The following is a 21,719-nucleotide window of genomic DNA, read 5'->3' as shown; positions in this document are numbered from 1 at the left end:
TGCGTGCGCGCCGCGGCGTGCGCGTGTGCGTGTGCGTGCGCGCCGGCCTGTATGACGTCACATCCTCGAAAACACTATTATTATACCTCAACCACCTCCGCCGGTGCATTAACATAGATTACGCCGTCGCGGCGGCCCTCGAGCGGTGTTCCTCGCCATTAGATGATCACCATTGTGGTTACCGCGGTACGGCGGCGGCGGCGGCGGCGGACCCGCACACACGTGGGACAGGATTATGTTTGCGCGAGCGCGTCCCATTGACGGAAAACACGGTGATCAGCGACGTGTGAAGTCGTCACGCGAACATAATAATTTTCCGACTCGCGAGACGAAAAAGCCGCAACGATCGGCGAACGCCTCGAGATAAAACCACCAGTGTGCGGCGCGGCGGCCTTTTCGCGTGGGAGCAACGTCATAAATTTTCACGCGGGCGAATTACGGAATCGAAAAATACGGCGTTTGTAGGTCGTATCGCGACGTCTCTCGCGTACGTTATTAATATCCATTATTTTAGCGTGACGTAGAAACACGCCGGTCGCCGATAACATCGGTTAGCGCGACGGTGATTCGAGGGAGAGACGGTGATCGATCGGCGCAACGGGCCTGTTTGTCGTACGTTATTTGTAAAATGGTAGAAAAGTTGTCGTTGTCGTTGGAAACGATCGGTTAGCTCGGGCGAGCGTCGTATCTGGGAACCTATCTCGTAGCGTTTGGCTAATTGAAAAGACGGAACGCGTAGGAGTATATTAAGTCGTATCGCGTTGCGCAAAATGGGGTGGCAGGAAATGGACTATAAATTAAGTACGCATGAAGTAACAGCATTTCTTCCTCCTGTCACTGATATAGTAATTCACATCCACGATCTTACGTCACTCCCGAGCTATAATTATCAGAAAATTAAAATATTTTCTTCGCCGTGCATTGACGTGCAACGATATTTATTTATAGCCGTGCTTTTTTTTCTTCTCATATACGCGGGCAAAATGTATATTTCGATGAAACGCGTGTCAGTTATTGAGGAAATACACTTGCTTCCATAATCAGATTAAAATGTTCGCGAGTACATTTACTAAGTACAGGATGAGCGTGCGATTCGTCGGGATAAAAAACTCAGTCGGTCGATTTGAAACTTGTCGAAAGCGAGATCTGTTCTCCCCGCGCTCCCTTTAAGCTACTTATTCCACGGCTTAAACTCGTTCGCGGTTGCTCGCCCGACGGCCAAGTCCGAGACAGGTTCTCAATTTAAGATGGATCAATCCGTCCTGACGGATAATCTTCTCTTGGAAGGAACCTGAATTAAAAGGACGAGTCAGCCGAGTGGGAAGAGGCGGACGTACCGTTTCCACTTTACACTTGACAATTTTAGGACGTGTATAAAGACCGAAATTATATCGATTCACGTCTTGTTCTGTTCATTCATGACGAAATAATCATTTTACATTACGTTTGAGATTAAAATAAAATCTCGCTGAATATTTAATAATGTCAGACAAAGGATTTCGTTGCGAGCGACTCGCGCGTTTTTCTCTTCAATTTCCATTCATAACTCAGCATTGCGCGACACGCATATTCAAATACATATATCAATAAAGCCTTGCGCATTCCCAAGGTAGAGATGACAGTGCGCATTGAACTCTCTCACGTCTCGGTGGATTTTTACACAAGTCCGATAGACTTGGTGAAGAAGCGTTAGACGCGAGTATCGATCTGTTGTACGGCGTTGTGTACGGATTAAAATACATTTTCTTGAACATTTATATCAATAACACGCATCACCTGTCATGTGTACTCATTCACATCACACACCCACGCACGTCAGCTTAACCAATCCTCTTTGAATCGGTCTTCTCAACTAAGGTGCTTAGACAGGAAACATCCAAGTAACGTACCTTCTCACATGTTTGAAAATTAACGCGAATTATTCCCGTGTGTGCTGTATTCTCACTTTTACTCAGTATATTTCAAAGCTAAGAGGTACATGTCTTTTCTCTTTTTTTTTTTTATATATATATAAATTGTGTTTTACGGAAAAATATATTCAGCACGCGAACTATCAACAGTTATAACAATGTTTGAAATATTTATGAAAATATTTATAAGATATACAAATAATTATTATAAGTATTTTGTCAATTTTTTCGTGTGTTATCTGGATTTACGGTCTACACTAGTGATAGATATTTATTTCTTAAATTCAATTACGTTTATCGTATAGATTATTATAGAAAAAGCACTGAGCACACATTTACCTTTTCCATGTTTTTGAGACAACGAAAAAAATATTTGGCGCGATATTAATGCCGATTAAAATTGACAGTATAGAAAGATCAAAGAAAGAATATTATATAAAATAATTGAAATAAAAGTATATATATATAATTTATTCCCCAATAATTGAGCGAATCAAATAAAAGAATAATGAAGATTTCGTGCGCGAAAAAGGAACTTGTTTTCTTACTTCCTTCTTGGGGCCATGGGCGAACGGAAAGGGGAGGGCTCTTTTCCTCTACCTCTTTTCTCTCTCTTAATTCCTACGGCTATGGATGACCAACAGAAAGAGATTGAGAGAACATGAGGGATTCTTTTTTGCGTGCTGCGCTCTCATCGTGGAGGACTAGACAAAAGAGAATAGCGGAGAGAAACCCTCTAGGGGCTTTTTTCTCGCCCGCCTCATTCGATCGCGGAGAACGAAAGAATTCAACACGAAACCTTTTCTTTGTTACGCAGGATATTTGCTATCAATTATTTATTAATACTGCGTTGCTCGAGGATGAGCGTAGAAAAAGAAGAGTATTTTTACACTTCCGAAAAAAAATTTCGTTCTTTGACAAGCATTGCAGTAGCAATAACAGATGTGTTTTCTCGTTTTAAAAGACCGTGATAAATTTAAGAGGACAACTCTTCGCGAATATTATGTTAAGATTCACTGATATCGCGGAAGAGAATTATGTTCGAAAATGCAAGTGAATTATTGTATATGCGATGAGATCTCTTCAAGGTCTCCATTCTCTCTCTTTCTCTCTCTGCTGTATCTCGATTGTTGTCGAAACTCACGGTGACGCGCCTGAAGGTGCGAAGTGAAAGGGAACTTGAATTTTCGAAGATCACACTACGGAGGCACCTCTTGGTGAGAGAGGCAGTCGCCGTTTCTCGGGATTGAGTCGACCGAATATTTCAATGCGTCCAACCATATATTCCGACGAAAAATGGAAAGGCGAAGAGGCATAAAAGAAGGGAGAAAACAGCGCTCGCTCATTTGGTGAACGGACCCGCGAGAAAGAGTCTCGCTTGAAAACAGCGAAATTCGGCGGGAGGAGAGCGCACGGCCAACACGCTCGCATCGTAATAACGGGGTGAACGAAAAAATGAGCGGTCGCGTAGAAGTGGCGCGGTTTTTCTTTCGTGGCATCCAAGGTCTCCCGCGTGCATATCTCACGCCGATTAATTGCAGCTGATTTTTATTTCTTGCAAAAGTGCAAGGTGGCGCGCGCCGGTGTGCGTGCGTGGTTAATGGTTATTGGCTCGCCGATATTCCGCGTCTGGAGAACGGTGCGCGCGGAATATTGTCGGCGAGCCGCGACCGGCGCGCGTAACTCGCGTGCGCGCGCTCGCACACGCGCACACACACACACGCGTGAGAGATGGTAGTCTTCGTCGTAATAATAAATTCTACGTAGCAACGTGACTTATCCGCGCCGCTCGCGGCTAAGTGCGCGCAATGATTGTTAATTGTCGACGTTGATACGTACGCCAGATAGCACTTCGATCCTCGAGCGCTATGTGTGTATGTATATGTATATTCCCGTTCCGATTCTTTCTATGACGTCCGCGCTACCGTCCGTGTAAACAACCTGCTTGCGATATTTCGCTAATAATAAAAGCTGAACGATAAAAGAACAATTATTGATCGTTATAATCAAGATGCTTTTTGACGTACAGATGTCGTTGGCTTTATCGCGTCGCCCGTGATCTATTCATTCTCGAGAAAAAAATTAATCTTACCGTTGGCTAGCGCCGAATAAACGTTTAATTTCGGTTGATCTAATTTAATGACGCGTAGTTACATTCATAAATAAGTTCGCCAAGTTTCCAATCTTCGAACATTCAGTTCCTTTGCGAAGGGGATACAATCGTTTCGCGTAACTCGTAAAAGTCCGCGATTATTACTCTCGTTTCGGTCACACTCTCGTAAATACGCGCGCTAACGAAGCACTGAATCTCTACATTCATTTGTGAGTCAGTAACAAGCTCCGAAGTTGACATTTAGCTTATCCCTCCATTTTTGTCGTTATGACCTTTGCCGCGTCTTCGGGTCCTCTCGTTTCAATATATCATCACTTTGAGCATCTCCAGGCGAGCTCTCGACAGTTAAGGAAAGTATGCGTATCCGGCAATCACGCCGGATTTTTCTGCCGATGCCTTTCGCAACGTCACAAACAAACGTGATTCATTCTCGTTAGTAATCTTTTTTACCTGCTTCCGTCTTTATAGCGCAACTAGCGACACGATATTAATCAGTTTACGCGCCGGAAAACACAATACGTGTATCCGCAATCTCGTAATATATACGCGGACGCACATAATCGTTACTCGTAGTAATATTATTATTTTTTGACATACTTGGCGAACATACTGGAGATATGTGTTAATGAAGAAACATTAACATCAAAATTCCCACTGACTGTATTTCACGTCCACGCACATACACATTTCGTTTGTAACGCTGCGGTCGCATCTGCTGTGCGGATACAGACCGCAAGAGGCATTGTGAGTCAATAATCAGAGAAAGGATGAATTACAACCCGTCTCGAGTACACCGTCATCCATCGACGGTGACACGGTCAGGATAGATTTAATTATATGTGAGATATACGCGTGGGACGTAAACATATAACACATACGATTGTTGAAAAAAAAAAATGTTTAGATAGGAATAAATCAAGCTACGAGACGATATATATATAATACAAACTTTTTTTCTGGTGCGCTAAATTATGTTATCGCGTATACACGCTCCTACTTTCCATTAGGTAAGGACCCTCGTTCACGTTGGCATCATTCCGATTAATTTCTCAATCAAGTTAATAGCCTGCTATTTAGCATCGTAAACGTGTACGCTATAAATGTTTAATGAGATTTCGCGGAATCTATGATGCAGGCGTGTATGCTTTTCGGTTTATAAGAACAGTCGGTCGGTACTCATTCGGAAAGTCGTGTGAATCTTCCGAGCGAAGGAACAAAAGCGCGCGATAAAGATCGAAAGATCGCTCGCGAAACTGGTCTCGAGCGGATAGGAGGAAAATTGGAGAAACGTAATAGCGGAAAAGCGTGTGACTTACCCAGCGCGAAACGACGCTGCGGCGGCGGCGGCGGTGAGCGTCAGTTGCTGCGCGGCTGCGGCTGCACCGGCGGCGGCCGGATCGGCCGCGACGAGCTCCGACAGCACGAGAACCGTCGTCGTGGTGGCCGTCGCGGCGCCGCAATTCGGCACGGTCGCATTGACGGCGTGGCGCACCGTCGGCGGCAGATCGTCCTCGTGCTGCAGCTGCAGCTGCGGATAGTGGTGGAGATGGAGGGCGGTCGCGGCGGTGGCCGTGGCGGCGGATCTTGGTGTGATGCAGGTCGGCGGCAAGAGACCCGACGCAGTCCGCGTGACACCGGCCGACGGCTGTGAGGGCGACGGCGGCGACGGCGGTGGCGGCGGGTATTCGACCACTTGCACGCGGTCCGCGTGCTCGTTCTCGTAAATGATCTCCTTGTCGTGAGTATACATGACCGTCTTTTGCCCGTCGTTGTAGATCAGGTCGATCATCTTGTGCTCGCCGACGCCGAGCGCCGGGTTGCCCGCGGCGGCGGCGGCGGCGGCGGCCGCCTCGACCCCGGGCGTCACGCGGCCGTCAGGATCGTCCGCGGCCGCGGTGCGCTGCTGCACGTCGTCCGAATCGTTACTCTGGATGTGCTGCTGTTGCTGGTGGTGATGATGATGATGGTGATGGTGATGGTGACGATGATGGTGATGGTGGTACTTGGGATGGAGCGTGTGCACGGCCGGCGGCTCGTGCAGATCGAGCACGTTCACCGGCTGCATGGTCGCCAGGAGAACCTGCTCGTTCTCGTTTTGATTTTGGTTGCTCAGAGAGGAGGACGCCGGCGAGACTGGTGCCTCCTGCACCTGTAACGTAGATAGGTATACGGTCATTTTGTATCGTCGCCGACGTATCGCGCAACGACCGCGATATCGCCATTTCGATTTGTCGAATAGACACTTTGGTGCGTTAATCTCGAGATCGCTGATCGAGATATTCCAATGTGTTATGTGGAACGATCGTATATAACGATTTCGCTATCGCGCCAGATGTATTTATAGCATTATTTTTTATCACGCCGGATTAAAATGAAAAGAAAAGAATTGTGAAATCACACTCCGTAATCGAGCGAAGGTATTGTGGTCGCATTACATCGAGTATTAACGAGACACCTTGATCTTTACGCGCACAATGCCGATCGCGCCCCGTTTTTTTCTCCTTACCGAAACGGCGCGGCGCGTTCGTCGTCGGCCGTCGCTCTCGTGTGCGCATGCAGGCTGGCCTAAATCATTTACAAGTACAATGATAACGAAGTTAAAACACAGCGCGCAGCCGGCGTTAATTTATTAATCGCATTAACAGGCGCGCTGTTTACGACACTGGGATTTATACGCCCGAGCGCGCTCCCGGCGTCCCGGGCAACGCCACGCGTGTGTTGCAACAGCCTGTAATATTTTTGAATGCTAATAACTCCGCGATAGAAATTATATTAATATCTTCGCGCGCGATTCAAAGCGCGAGGCGTTTCGTACCGCCAGGCATCCCCTCGTCATAATTAATCGCTCGTACGCTCGTTGCCCTGTAACACGCGCACCGAGAAATTCTTCCAGCGGCCTATTCAAACGATCATGAGCACGATCTAGGTCCACTCGCGGCTGGCCACGAGGCGATCGCCTCGTCGCGAGGCTCTCCCTTTTCGTCGTGAAATTCACCAAGGATTGCCAACGTGTACCTCTCGTGTAGCTTTCATTTCCGAGAGGCTGGTGATCTGTCTTCGCGCGACATCGACATTACTTAATTGCCTCCACGAGCGTTTTATCTGCCGCGATTTATATTGTCTCCCCTCCCTTCCTCCGAAGATTACGTGATACGTTTTCACCTAACTCTCCGAAGGAGACGGTCAAGCGGAAATCGAGCCAGGAGTTAAATTAAGTGCACATACTGCGTGTTACTGCAGTTGAGTGGCATTGGATAATTCAATTTTCTTCTTCCCGAATAAAAAATATTCCTTCCGTCATAGATTTATTTCGCTGTTATTTAGTATAATGAGATGAGTTTGCAACTTTTAGGAGATAATTTTTCTTTCGCGTTGACGCGAGATAAAGATGCAAAGTTATTCGTGAGTTACAGAATCTTTGCAATTCAAAAGTTTTAGTCAACGCGTCGCGCGAAGGGAAGTTTTCCGAGAGATTTTACTAAAACCATTACTGGGAATATATTACTCGTAAAACAGATATCCTACATAAGTATACTTAATGGTCAGTTAAACGGCGACGGACGCTTTACTGATGCACTTATATCCTAGTATCCCCGAAGTTGGCGCGCACGGAAACCCCTGCGACCCGCATGAATAAGAATACGGTACAGTAATGACGTCGTTTGGAATTTCCCACGTGTCGCCGGATTATCGTGCTTTCTAGCCAGTAACATAAGTTATGGCGCGAAGTCTCTCTCAATCTCTCTCCTTCTCTTTCCTCTCTCCTTTTTTTCTTCGTCTTTTTTTCCTAGCAAAACCTCCGAGACCTCGAGAGCTGCCCGATGCCACACAGTCACCGCGCGGCATCATTCGTAACGTGACAGCGAGCGACGTGGCAGCGCTATTAAGGCCCGTGCATATTGCAGCGAGCCTGCAGCCGCAGCGATGGGTTCCGTCAATTAACATAATTAACAATATTATGAATCATCCTCTTAGTGCTCAGGCGCCTCGCGCGTGGAGGTGCCTGTGAATTACGCACGCCGTTAGCCCAAGCGCAAAAATTCACTCTTTTTCTCTCTTTCTGTCTCCTCGTCTCTTCGCAAAGTAGAGACTTTTTTTCCCTTCCCCCTTACTCATTTTCTGCAGTACGCGCGCGGGACTTAATCCCGAGTGTCACCGGTTCCTATATTTCCTCGTGTTGACCGTCGTAAATTCACTCGCTGATGAATAATCGCGATTCTACGATTAAGCGCGAGGATTAGCGCGATGAAATACGGTCGGTAGGCACGGGTTAAATCGTTAATGGACGAACGCGAGCCTCTGAATAGACCACACGTGTCCCCGCGAAGCCAAGGTAACAATGTTTATCTCACGATTATGAGACTTTTCTGGCATACAGGCCTGACAAACTTATTATTAATAACGTCGTAATTTCACGCCTTTTGCCTGCTTTTTACGCGCGGAACCACGTATGATGATTTTCTTTTTTGGAGACCTCTTCCAACTACGCTTACGTTATTCGTATCTTTTACCTGTACATGTGTAATTCTAAATTACACATATATTATAAACACGTCCTATTAACGTTAATTCCGATTACGTAATGTCATTAAAGACATTGCATAAACATTTATTACCTCTCCGATATCAGCACAATGGATGTGCACTTTTATTTGAATACAAATAACTAGCATTAAAGAGGGAATACGTGCGATTATCCGTTTCATTAATTATTAATAACTGAAATCTTCGTGCAAATGGGTACTATATGCTTTTATCTCATTATTTGTCAAAAATTCTTTTCAGAGATAGCAAGCAACGTTACTTAGGGCTAGGTACAGAAAACGCGCGTGGAGCATTATAACTCAATTTTATTTTCGTCTTTTACCGTGCCAGTAAATTCTTTATAGGTCTTAAAGACAAGGCTCATAGACATCAGGCATTGTGTCGTGAGCGTCTAATGGAAACGAAACGGTCCTGACAGTAACGGTAATCGCGCGGACGTCATAAAAACGTCATGTCGCCGCGAGCGGTTTTGCGGTTTCGCGAATTTCGATCGTCGCCGCGTCGCGACCGTCGTCACGCGTTTCCCCGTAATTCCCCCGATGTCGTTAGGAATCTCCGCAGATTCATTACCTAAAGTCGTCGAGCTACCGAGGCGCTATCCTTGACAACGCGCCGCCGCGCCGCGACACGCTCCATCGGCGGTGTCAAGGGGTCCCAGATACGCCGGCTGGGGACATTAATCAGCCCGACCTGCGGCGAGTCGCGGCCGCGACACGAACCTCCCGCGGTCGTTACACGACGTTAAGTACTCCGCGATGCGAATACCCGGCCGTGTACCGACTTCATTCGAAATCTAATCCCACGTCAGTCGATGAAATTTATCGCGCTCGCGCGGCCAGCGGGATCGAGCGCGGCCGTTCCAACGGTGATCCGCCGGCACCGGAACCGCGCACGAATCCATTACTTTTTATTGCGTTTCGCGCACAGACAACTGACAACGGGGATGTAAATGACAGTGGACGTCCAGCGTAAAAGTATCTGTTTTACGACCCCGCTGTTACCTTGCGGAAACCTTGCCAGGTTATCGCCGTACTTGTCGACTAACGTTCAATCTGTCATTACGCGAATCCGCTCATCTAATCCAGCATCTTGTAGCGCGTTGATTAATCCATCGGAAACAATTTATTTGTTCACGGAAGAGATTAGTTGCAACAGCAAGAAGACTCTGTGTGTGATAACTAAATTTCATTTGCTAAACTTGGTGAAACCAAAGAAAGACTTGTACTGTAAATAGTAATTTAATAAACAGAAATTATTTTAATTATAATTGAATATAAAAATTAATAATTACCATAAAGAAAAAAGTTAGAATTTGAAATATTGTCTACTCTGAAAAAAAAGTTTACTTGACTAACTTTTTCAACTCGATTGAATTTCTTCAGTTCAAGCATTTACGTATTTGAATAAAATATATATGTAGTCTAATTTTATAGGTAAATGCTTAAACTGAAAAGTTCAAGAGTTTTATATATTTAAATCAAATAACAGTTGAACAGTTGAACTAAAAAAGATTTAGTCGATCTGAAAACTTGTGTCAAGTTAATAACTCCTTTTCTTAATGTAATACCGACCAGCTAATAGTTCCGTAGAAATTCAGGGTCATGATTAGTAATATTTCAAAAGGACATTTAAATGTTAATCAGAAGACTTATATTTAAAATTTACATTTACAAATAGCCAGTGGCTAGTACAGCTACAGTGTTTGAAACTGAAAATAACGACGCGCGGTGAAATAGCATAATTGCCTTGATGAAGAATGTAGCAGTTAATTCATTTTGCACTAATATTCATGGCATACTAATAGTCACACGAATGAAACATGCGGACACGTTGATGGTTCAACAATTGTTCAGCTTTTAAATTGAATGTTCTCTTGATGACTTTTTTCGGGGCGATTTTTTTCGGGAATTGATGGGAAAAGATTTAATTGAAAAGATCTGTCGGCTCGTAATTATAGAAAAGTGAACACAGAATTCAATTAACAATTAATTTGATATTACTGATGCTAACCAGCATCTCTAAGATTACTCCCCACCTCGAAAAATGTGAAGAATATGTTGCAAATAATATTGCCCACAGCCAGTGTTTGAACCTGGATTTCCCTACTTTCTATGCGGACAGCCAGTTTGACCACCGAGGCACATCATAAGATTTATCACAATAATAAATAATGTAATAAATAAGAGAAACCGAAAGAACAATTTTGTTGAAGTACTTAAAAATTTAGTGAAATACAAATCTGAAAATAATTTTGTTAGATTATCAAAAATAATTACGTAGGACGCTTAAACTCGTTGCTACAATGTCAAAATTTTTTGCAGCATTGTCTATTATGCGTGAACCTCTATTCATTTTTATAATGAAATAAAATTGTTTGCAGATCTGTATCTAGTTAAATTTTCAAGTACTTCAACAAAACTGTTTTTACCGTGTAATTTTTTTTCTCCAAGTTATTTTATACGGTACGATTAAGTTTGAGTTTATTGAACTGTTTACTGTACGTCGCAGCGCGAATAAGAACAGCGAAACTTTTTTATATGTAAATTTTTACGATTCTCGTTCAAGAGTCGTCTTTTAACGATAACGAGAAACACTGTAATTAAATTTATTTCACAGAAACAAGGATACGGCCATTATTTCTCACGTATCGCCCGGACATAATGCACTCGCAACAAAACTTCCGAACGAGACAAACAATCGCGATTTCGCGAGTAGCTCGAAATGACTACCGCGAATCCTACGGGCCGCTGTCGCGCGGCAGCTCGTTTAGGATGCTGCGCGTCCTCTTTACACGCAAGAAGTCCTTCATAATAACAGTTAATTGGCCGGCCGGTCTGCGCTCGTGAGAGTTCGTGCCGGACAGTAGTCCAACGTGTGTCTGTCGGTCGAATGGCCCGTCCGTCCAAGGCGAAAACTCGCGGATACTCGAACGTCTCTTTCGTTTCTTACTCGTCCGCTGCCGTAGGCTGCGAATCGCGCGCGTACATCCCCCTTGCAACGTGCAGTTATTGCCGATCGCGACGCGGTACGCAGCTGCGTGCAACGCGGATGTAGATACGTGGAATCGTTAGGTGCTTTTCTTTCGCGGTACACTGTACGTGTCTTAAGGGTACGATTCTCGTCCGTTTGCCATAACGGCCGGGATATCCTTGCGATTCGCTTTTTACAATCGTAAACACTATCGCTCCAATCGTAAACACTATCGCTCGTTGTATTACACTGAGAAAAAAAATATATTGTAGTTGCGCAATTACCGTAATTTAATTGTAATTTATAGTCATTTTCAATGCCAACTGTATATTTATTGTAATTTTAACCATGCGAATTACAATTATTAGTTATCATTACCTCGTAAATAGTAAATGTTAAAAAATATTTTTTTTTATGTGATTTTATATACATATTTTTATTTTTTTATTTGCGCGTTACTTTCAGTCTTGAAAATGCAGTTCTCAAATTAAATTAGAAGACTAATATCACAACTATTAAATAGATAATTTAATAATATTGATGCTCAAGCATCTATAAGGTCACCTCCTCACCTTTGGAAGAACTAAATAATTTGTTGCGAAAAATATTACCTCAGCCAGGATTTGAACCTGGACCTCCCTACATTCCGTGCGGGGCGTCTTAGCCAGTTCGACCACCGAGGCGTATGGAAATACTTATCACAACAACCGATGATATTAAAAGAATATAATTGATAGGCTAATGTGTAAATAATACTTAATACTAAGGTTCTAATCGTCAGTCTTTTCTTGATATTAATTGTGTTACGCAATTTGCTTCACACCATCATTATTTTAAAAAAATAGTTGTAATTGCGATTGCATTTATTACATAGAAACGTTTTACTTTTACATCAATATCTTAATATTTTACTGTATTAATATTTAAAATTATAATTTGTTGATAGAATTATAGTTGATAGAATTATAAACCTAAGATTATTATTGCTAACATGATAGCAGTAATCATAAAAATAATGTTCTTAACCATAGTTATTTTACCATGCAATTACAGTCACAAATATCAAACTCTCTTGTCTCTAGAGAAAATTGCCAATGTCTATTAATCTTCGCCTTCCGTTTAATGATTCATCATGTGCAAAGGAAGCCACTGATTTCATTAATTCGATTAAGAAACAGAGTTCGATGAAATCGGAATGAATTGAAAACCTAATTGTAAAGATACTTTTCTTTTGCAAACGATAACGATGAATCAAAAATTTTTAGCCGTGAGCCGCAGACTACGTAGTGTTTTTTGCACGCTATCACGCGTCTAGGCAACAGCTCATAAAGCAACTTTTTTTCCATTGCTTTATGCGGTTAATGCTCTTAGTTGCACTCGTAAGAAACGCCGATCTTAACTTGAGTGCGTTAATTGCGGCAAAAGTTGCAGCGGTTATGGTTCCATTGAAATTTCTCTTGCATTACTGTTCATCGAATAATACTCGATATAGCTCGCTTTATCGCCTTCGGTAATCGCGCGGTGAGACGCAGGTGGGATAACATTGCTGCAGCTCTACTCGAGTCTTTTATGTAACTAGATATTAAGTGTTTCGTAAACTTCTGATACACGCGGAGTATCTGATTTAAATTTATTAATCTTGCACGCACACCGGCGTCGGACGGCTTATTTAATTAACGTCATCGCTGATTATCGCTTATCATCCACTCATCAAACGTTCCCCTTTTTGCCGCGAGTTTATTTCGCAAGTAAAATATTTCGGCGCCCGTCGCGCCGATGTTCATGTTTATTTTCGATACATTTTTCTTACACGCTTTCAATCTCGTTTTTACGATCGAGTATGAGTCATTTGAATCGAGAAAAGATCTGCGCGCACGAATTACAGAGACTTTTCTTGTTTTTTTTTTCCTTTTTTTCTCTTTTCCTTACCGCGCCCAATAATGAATCGGTTAACGAAAAAGTTAATGAAGATACAAAATGACCAGTCGCTCGAAATTCTATTAAAGAGCCTTTACTTCTTATCTCTATAATGAACGGCGCGATCATCGACGAAGGTTCCCTTCGTTTGACCATCAGGCACGAGAAATCTGACGAGTCATCACCGCGCACAGCGAATCTCTTCCTTCGTCCAATCTCGTCCGCAGGTAGACAGGTAGTCGTTTTCACAGAGAGACGAATGAACGGTTAACGTATCGCTCGTTCCGAGAATGTCGATTCGTAGGGACATCGCGGCGCGTATGTGCATACACAATAACGGAAACCAGATCCACGATGAAGAAGCGCATGGGTGTTTCCCTTCTCGATCCGGAAGCGCGATAATATTTACACGGCTACTTGAACACCCGGTATGCCTGCGCACTTGCGATGCTTGTCGTAAACGGATTTAACCGGCGTATTAAAAGGCGCCAGGCGCAGGTGCGAAACGGGTCGTCCTTATTTTCGTCTTTTCGCGAGATTTATGCGCGCAATATTCGCAACGCTTAAGGAGATCAAAATGCAAATGACTTTTTTTTATTAGTCTTTATACAGCGTTCACCGCGATGGCATCTTAAATCCTCGTGACTTTTCTCTCGTAAAAACTTTTCCTCGCTTAAACGTTTTATCTTATTGCAAAAAACTTTTCTTTCTGATTATTTTATGGCGCCACTCGCATATCGTTGGCTCAGTAACAATGTTACATAAATTATCGCGTGACTGTCTCATCAGTATAATTATAAATTATAGGAGGAGAGGGAGAGAGAAAGAAATAAAGAGAGAGAGAAAAACTTTGTTCCATGATAAATTTTTAAGTTACCGTATCGCCAGTCGCAATCTTTATACTAATTTTATTGTCGGATGAAACAAGAAATCGAGAACCTGGAAACTCTTTGGTCTTGAAGTATTCAGTCCGCGTCGTAGAGGCCGCGAATCGCGCACAGTCGGTAAAATGGGTTTATAATGAGCCCGCGGGGATTTATTCATAACTCGTCGAGCTATTAAGATTCCTGGAGAACGACTTACGCGCCATACTCGTGCTTCTCATTGTAGAGCCTCGTATCGCGAGTAACGGGGTTGATCAATGCATTTCACTTTCGAGCGACGGAGGCTCTTTGAAGCTACAAAAACACGAAGCTACCCGCGGCGATTTAAATTAAGTTTTCATGAAAGCGCACACTCCCCTTTGCCTTCGAGGGTTGTCTTATTATTGTATCGGAAATGAGTTTAGTGAATATCACAATTTGAAAGAAAAACTATTAATAAATTTCTTGAACGATTGTTCCGTTAATTTCTATTATTGAGGAATTTGAAATATAAATGATTTCACGTTGTTAGTGAAGTGTATCTTGTATAATCGATATCTTAGCGTAATTAAAAGTAATAAGAAATATTTGAAAATACTCAATTTAGCATTACTCTTTTTAGGAAGATTTTTTTCCTTTTTAAAAAAACAAATTCTAAAATTTTGAACTAGTAATTTCAAAACTAATGCTTTTCATATTCCATATATTCGGTCCACATTATTTCGAAAGTATTGAGTACATTTTGAGGCATTTGATATTCGGTTTTATTAAACTATTAAAGCGAAAATCCATAAATGCTTTAAGTTCTTTAGCATTAATGGCGAAATTGACAGATTCATCGTTTCATACATGAACATACTCATACATCATTTAGAAACCTTGGAACGTCTCAGGGACGTCCCAGAAATTCTCTTCATGACCGGTAATAATCTTGTGGTCCACGATCCTCATTATTTTGCACAACGGGTGGTGTTGTCGAGATAAACGGAGAAAGGTGATGCAAGTGAAAGAACAAATGAGGAAAAAAGATTACGGTCAGAGAAAGAAAAGGAAGCAGGCAGGTCAAACATAATCTATGTGGCCGATTACATTGTGTTAAATGTCTTAACTTAAAAGCGTTATTATATTCGTTTGCGCGATAAAAAACTAAATAATCCCATATTTTTTATAGCTTTTTAAAAGCCCATTAGAAAAGCTCATTAGAATAGAGATAGAGAAATTGTTCAATTAGTCTTCATCATTTGCGTTGTAAAAATAAAATGTTAATTATAAAAGTTATATAAATTTTCTACAGATTTTACATTTTTGCTACTAATTAGGATCGCTAATTTGATTTTTCTATCATTTAACATAACGAGTCCAATTTTAATTGTCATATTAAGCTATTATATTACTGCTTAAAAAAAAATGATCTTACAACTAGACAGATCAGTAAAAGGTAATTCAACAGTAGAGATATCAGGCAAAAATACGCGGCGCTAAATTTTATTATCTGAAAGTGAGAGTTTTATGACTGACCGGAGACAGAGTGCAGGGTGCATTATCGGCCTCGTCGGTGCACGTCGACATTCTCCGGCGCCGTCTTCCGTTTCTTTTTTCTCTTTTCGTACTGTTAAATCCGCTTAATACGCGTGTCGTGGTTGGCTTAGTTCTCGTTGTCTTAGGAATTCACAATTTTCTTTTGACGAAACCTTCAGCCTGATCTAGTCTTCGACTAGATGTCTACGTCTATGTAAATATTTAGGCATCGAGTATTATATCACAGGTTGCTGACGCTTATATGGCACGTTGTTTGAAGAAAAGCGGGCGGTAAAAACCTGTAAAAAATAAAAAAAAAGACTCTTAAGGAATAGGAACATTACGTTTGTCAATATTGTTATCCATTTCTGACATTTCTAACAAAACAATTTGTAACTACTGACAACTTTCTCGTAGAATAAACAGATTATTGCTGTTTATTTGTCCTGTCGCAAGTAATAATTATAAATTTATTGTATCATACACAAATTTGTTAGCAATACAGATCACGTGATAAGAATATAATAATAAATCATAGCACACAAAATATGAGCCGACAGCTAGGTAGCTGATGATATCCTACTTAAACATTACTTTATAAAATTATTGCAATTATTTAATTTTTAAATATATATGGTACAGTAATAAGAAGAAATTATACAAGTGATAATTCTTATTCAGACGACCATGAGGTATCGACAAGTAGGCCCAAAATTCTCAATGAGCAACAAGAATGTAAAGACATCTTTACATTGAAGGATTGTAAACGCGACACCAGTTTTAATGCACCTGTAATCAAAATCGATTGATTAAGGATTTTGAAGAATTTAGGTGCAATCCATTTGCAATCGACCACTTATTTATTAATTTAAGATCATTATTTATAGAAATATTAGCAGAGAGCGTCTCGGAAATTTGAAATGATTAATCTAGTCGCGCGCGTTTAACGAATGTGAAGAACGAGACGAACCGGCAACCGACGATGGCGACGATCATCTGGGTGAGACAAGTGTAAACGAGTAACCCTATGTTTTCTTCGCATAGCAAGTAGAGGCCGGAACCGGAGAATCCGCGTCTTGATTTCGCCACGTGGCCCGCGAGAGGAGGAGAGGCTTGACGCACGCGAGATGCGTACTCCCGCGACCGGGAAACCGGAACCCGCGCGCGCGAGTGAGCGAGCAGGTTCGGCGCCGCAGATTCACTTATCGCCGGGCAAGGATCCGCGCGGATGTCGGTCAACCAGTCTGACACCGCGAATTCTACGTCCTCGCGCGCGGTCTCGTCCAGGTGGATGGTTAGCAAAACCAGTCGGTTTGCTCTTCTCTCCGACTCACCCATCTGCTCCTACTACTACGGAGCGGAGTAGGCGCGCGTGGAGGAGGGCGCGCGCGTAAAACTGGAATTCAGCTCGCGGGCACTGCTCTGACGGATAGACAGGTATAATAATAGACGTAACGAGGAAGCCGGACGATCGAGAGTGAACACACAGGACGGTGCCGGTTCTCGTTATCTTCCTCTCTCTTTCTCTCCGTCTTTTTCTCTTTCTCGGGCCGCGCGTCGTCAATAATGGAGACGCGGTGATGTTCGCGAGGAAGGAACAAGACTGGTTGTTAGAAAGAAAGACAGAGAAGAACAGAGAGATACGTCGAAGAGGGTGGCGGCGGGAAGTAGGTAGGTAGGTATCTACCTACTACGCGGAAGAAGGAGATTGGGGCGACCAGAGAGAAGGAGTAGGTACGCACGGGGCCGGTATACAACCGCGAACCGGAGACGAGAAGCCAGAGAAGCAGGTTCAGAGGAGCCGGTCTAACCTGATTCTCAAAGGGAACCCTGCATCAGATTGGACCCACCACCGTGGGTCCGTTTGTATTTCAAGTACCTGTACGCCCTCGCCTCGCGTCAGTGGACGATGCCTCCGGAGAACGGAGGACTCCGTCGAGTCGTATAAAGAGGAAGAAGCGTCTTCTTCCGTCGACGGGTCGCGCGAAGGCGATGTGTGTCTATCAGCGACCAGACTCCTCGATCGTGCGTTGCACCTGCCGCGGATAGATCCTAGACCTGCCGTCGCGATGGTGTACATCGCGTCGTGTTGCAGTCACGGCGACCGCGATTCGGTTGGTTAGAATCGTCCATGGTGCGCAGCTGCAACGACGGATTGCCGTTAGTGCATCGAGAGTGAATTTCTAGAGATCTAGTGAGAGTTTCAGGTGATTCCCCTGAGCACGATACAAACGTCGGTCCCCTAACGGAACTTAACATAATACGAAAGGATATTTCTTTATCTGTGATATGTATTTTAACAATTTCAAAGATTTCTTGTAGTTTTTGTTACGTTTGACTATGGATGACGGTCTGTTATGTCCTCGTTTCGAATCTTTTAACTTTGGACCTCTATATTTAATGGAGCATTGAAATATGGATTTTGATAAAGAAAGAGCTTTTATGAGGTTTTCTCAAATTCAAGGATTCAAGGTATTTTTGCAGTAGCTCTCTGAACGATTATGTTTAAAAATATCAAGTGCTTAACATTCGGTGATAACAAGGATAAAACAGGGAGCACTCGGATGATGTTTCTAAACGTAGCCTAGCTGAAACGATTAGAGCATCATTAAAAAAAGAAAATGATACGACAATTCTCTAATATAACACGTGTATTTATAATAAGACTGTAGAAAATTAAATGATGATATATTTAATACACATATGTTTCTGTAAAAAATATATTGTTGCACTTTTATATTTTCAGTAAAGAATCTATCTATCTCTCTACGAATTCTCTAGAATTATCTCTCTAATAGCTATACCGTGTATCGCGATAATACAAAAGGCAACAACATGTTAAAACGTTCACACGTTAGGACGTTAATAAGCGATGCACATCTGTGAAAAAACCAAAAAAAAGGTACTTCTCCGGGCATTTCTCCGGTAGGAGATCGCGCGGTGAAACCTCATGGTCCGTGCGTCTTCGCGCCCACTTGTTCACCGGTAGGTCACCTGCGCGTCACCTGTGCGTCATCGCGCAGGTAGCCTCCAGCTATTGACGAAGATGTGCGCTATAGTAAGGCCTAGACTATCGTAATAAAACGAACAACGATGTGAAGACAATACTCACTCGTTGGGATCGCATTAGAAGGGAGGGAGAAGTGTCGTCGAGTGGTACATCAGCCGGCGCATTCGAAGGAAGCCGCTGATCCGATGATGATTGCTTTACCGGTGAGGTCGATTATCACACGTGCACGTGTACGAAGAGAGACGAGAGGGGGAGGTAGAGTAGGTGGTAGAAGTCGTGAAGGGGCTAGTGGGGTGATGGGGTAATAGAGGGGGGAGATGGGGGACCAACTACAAACTACTGAGTGTCCCTCCTATGTTCTGGATCACATCTCAACGGATGATAGTGTCACCACGTTCTTCATAGACCGAGGCGTCCGCGGTTTTAGCGATTTCGCTGATATTGGGAATACTTTTCTTTCGAGGGCACCCTTCTTCGGGGGCCCGGAGTTCACCGCAGCTCGACTGCCTCTCGTCCTTCACTGGTGAAGCCGTTGGTTTCGCGAAATATTTCGGTAAGGAGCTTTGAGTGCGTCGCCTGTGTTCACCTGAAGCCACAACCGCGATTCACTACGCGCACATCATTACGTTGACATTTCTCCGAGTCTCAAATGTTACATTCGGTCATTTTGCACTCGTATCGGTTTTTTTAACGTATCGCTTGGTCGTCTGCGAATTTGTTCTCTAAGATTTTATTAAACTTGTCCGTATCCTATTTGTATTTTCAATCGCATAGTTGCGCACCGGCTTGACACACACGCACGTTCACACGCGCACGGCGACGACGACACGTTACAATCACTGAGAAACTTGGAAACTTGGCTGTGGAACTAAACCGAACAAAAGATCTTCTTTGAATTCCGACGTTTTTAACAAAAGAGACCAAGAATCACAAATTCCGCCTGAAGCGACCAGGTAGTATTTTGATCGTTGAAACGTTAGTTTGGACCACCAAACCCAGCAGCTTCACGGTGCTCTCTCAGATCGTTCTTTCGCCTCTCGACATACGGCAATATGGCCGTCGCCGCCGCCGCCTCCCAGCATCACGCTCTTAGCTCCGTGCTTCGGATTCCCCTCCCCTCCCTTCCATTCGCGTCTCACATACGCTCGCGCGTCTCTCTGCCGCCTGCCTCCCTCCGTCTCTTTCTCTCTCCCACTCGTCCCCATTCGCATGTTTTCCGTCGGCCTCTCAGCCTCCCTCGCTCCAGAGCCTCGTCCTCCTCCTCCTCTCTCTCTCTTTCTCTCTCTCTCCTCACTCTCGCTCTTCCGTTTACCTGCACACCGCCTTCCCTTCGAGACTATCTCCCTTCGGCGTTGCATTTTTTTTATTTCTCTTTCTCTTCCGTTCACCGTTCCTTTGCCCTCCCACTTCTGATGGAGAAAGAGAGAAAGATGAAGAGAGAATGGTGGACCCCTCAAGCTCCTCTGAGTCGTCGTTTCTCTCTTTCACTCCGTTACTCCTGAGAGAGACGGTGAGAGTGATCGGCTGTGAGACGATAGCAAAGTGCAGAGTGGATAAGAGACATTGCCGAGAAAGAGAGATGGAGATAGACGCAGGTAGGAGAGATGCGGCAGTGGGGTTGTTGCGCAGGTAGCCAACGACAAAGACGGTCTCACGGATTTTGCCGACGTGCGACCAGGATGGAACGATCGTCCCAGCACAGATACAAACAGAACATCGAATCATCAACAAGGCGGGATCCTGGCCACCCGGCACTATCGTTTCTATAGTCATCTCTTTCCAACGTGCTGCTCCTTCATTTCCCCCCTCTCCGTTCAGCCACCTTCTGACGAGAGTTGCCGCGAGAGGAACGAAGATGAACGCGATGTACGCACACGTGCATTATCACGTCTCTCCGTCCAGCTCCTCTCTTTCTGACTCTCTCTTTCTCTCCTCCTTCCTCCCTCCTTTGCCTTCTCTTTTCTCTCTCTCTCTCTCTCTTTTTTTCTTTTTCGTTCTGTCGTTGGTTCCAACTTCGAGCCGCGTTGCTAACTTGAGGATACACGCGGTCGAAGGTCTCTAAGCGGGACGAAGACGACCGCGCAGACGTACGTTATCGCCGGCGTCTTAGCGTCCTTCTTATTTTGGATTTCATTCTCGTATCTCTGTCCCACTCCGACTTTACTACCTTGAGAAGGGTAGTCGCGGGGAGGAGCGCGATAGAAACGAGAAGGAGGACACATACGTATAAGATTATCGTATCTGAGCCTCTTTGGCCTCCGCTTCCACCTCTTCTCCTTTCTGCTTCGATTTTATAACGCTCGCTCTTTATCTTGCCACCTTGAGAAGGATATCCACATACCAAACCGTATCCGAAAGGGATATCTAATAGAAGGACGTAAAGTCATCTCGCCGAACGTACGCGCCAAATAGACGTCGGCCGAATGACGGTAGATGCTTGGCCAGACGGAAAGACATCTTAGATGTATCTATCTGTTATAAGTTTTTGTATTGCAATAGTATCTTTTTTTATTCGGCCTATCGCTACGCGCGCGCTATAAAGAAAGCCTCTCTGCCTGAAACTATCCGCCTTGGATGATCGAGGCATCTTCCCGAGTCATCGCGAGGCAGACGCGCATACGCACACATCAAACCCTCTTCCCTCATCTCTCTCGCTAAACGAACGTGATGAACGAGAGAGAGAGAGAGAGAGAGAGAGAGAGCGAGAGCTTCTTTATGGAGAGGAGAGCTCTATCGTCTCGTCTCTTCCTCCTTTCTTTTTACCGCCATTGTGAGAAGGATATCCGCGAGGGAGATTCGCCGATGGTGGAAGGGAGAGAAGTATGTTCATATATGTACGTCCGATTGATTCTCTCTTATACGGGGCACGCGGT

General features: G+C 43.8%; 1 protein-coding gene and 1 long non-coding RNA gene across 6 annotated transcripts in view; one reads left to right on the top strand and one right to left on the bottom strand.

Moving 5' to 3' along the window:
* The window catches only part of LOC105202794 (protein grainyhead), a 118,033-nt gene extending 97,254 nt beyond the window's left edge, over positions 1 to 20,779 (bottom strand). Inside the window, exons 1-4 of one of the 4 annotated variants that reach the window (XM_039447426.1) lie at positions 18,949 to 20,778; positions 17,716 to 17,978; positions 15,837 to 16,135; positions 5,340 to 6,172 (exon numbers count right to left, since the gene is read on the bottom strand). In XM_039447426.1, the coding sequence (XP_039303360.1) occupies positions 5,340 to 6,172; positions 15,837 to 15,887 (884 nt within the window). In that variant the 5' untranslated portion in view covers positions 15,888 to 16,135; positions 17,716 to 17,978; positions 18,949 to 20,778. Of the gene's footprint in view, positions 1 to 5,339; positions 6,173 to 15,836; positions 16,136 to 17,715 lie in introns of all 4 variants that reach the window. The other 3 variants (XM_039447427.1, XM_039447424.1, XM_039447423.1) reach the window with 3 other exon arrangements.
* Positions 1 to 21,719, top strand: part of LOC120357272 — a 181,962-nt gene that overhangs the window by 115,611 nt on the left and 44,632 nt on the right. The window lies entirely within an intron of this gene.

Source organism: Solenopsis invicta, chromosome 3, assembly GCF_016802725.1.
Source record: "Solenopsis invicta isolate M01_SB chromosome 3, UNIL_Sinv_3.0, whole genome shotgun sequence".
Classification (NCBI taxonomy): domain Eukaryota; kingdom Metazoa; phylum Arthropoda; class Insecta; order Hymenoptera; family Formicidae; genus Solenopsis; species Solenopsis invicta.
The sequence above is the reverse complement of the archived record's forward strand: the minus strand, read 5'-3'. Positions and strand labels throughout refer to the sequence as shown.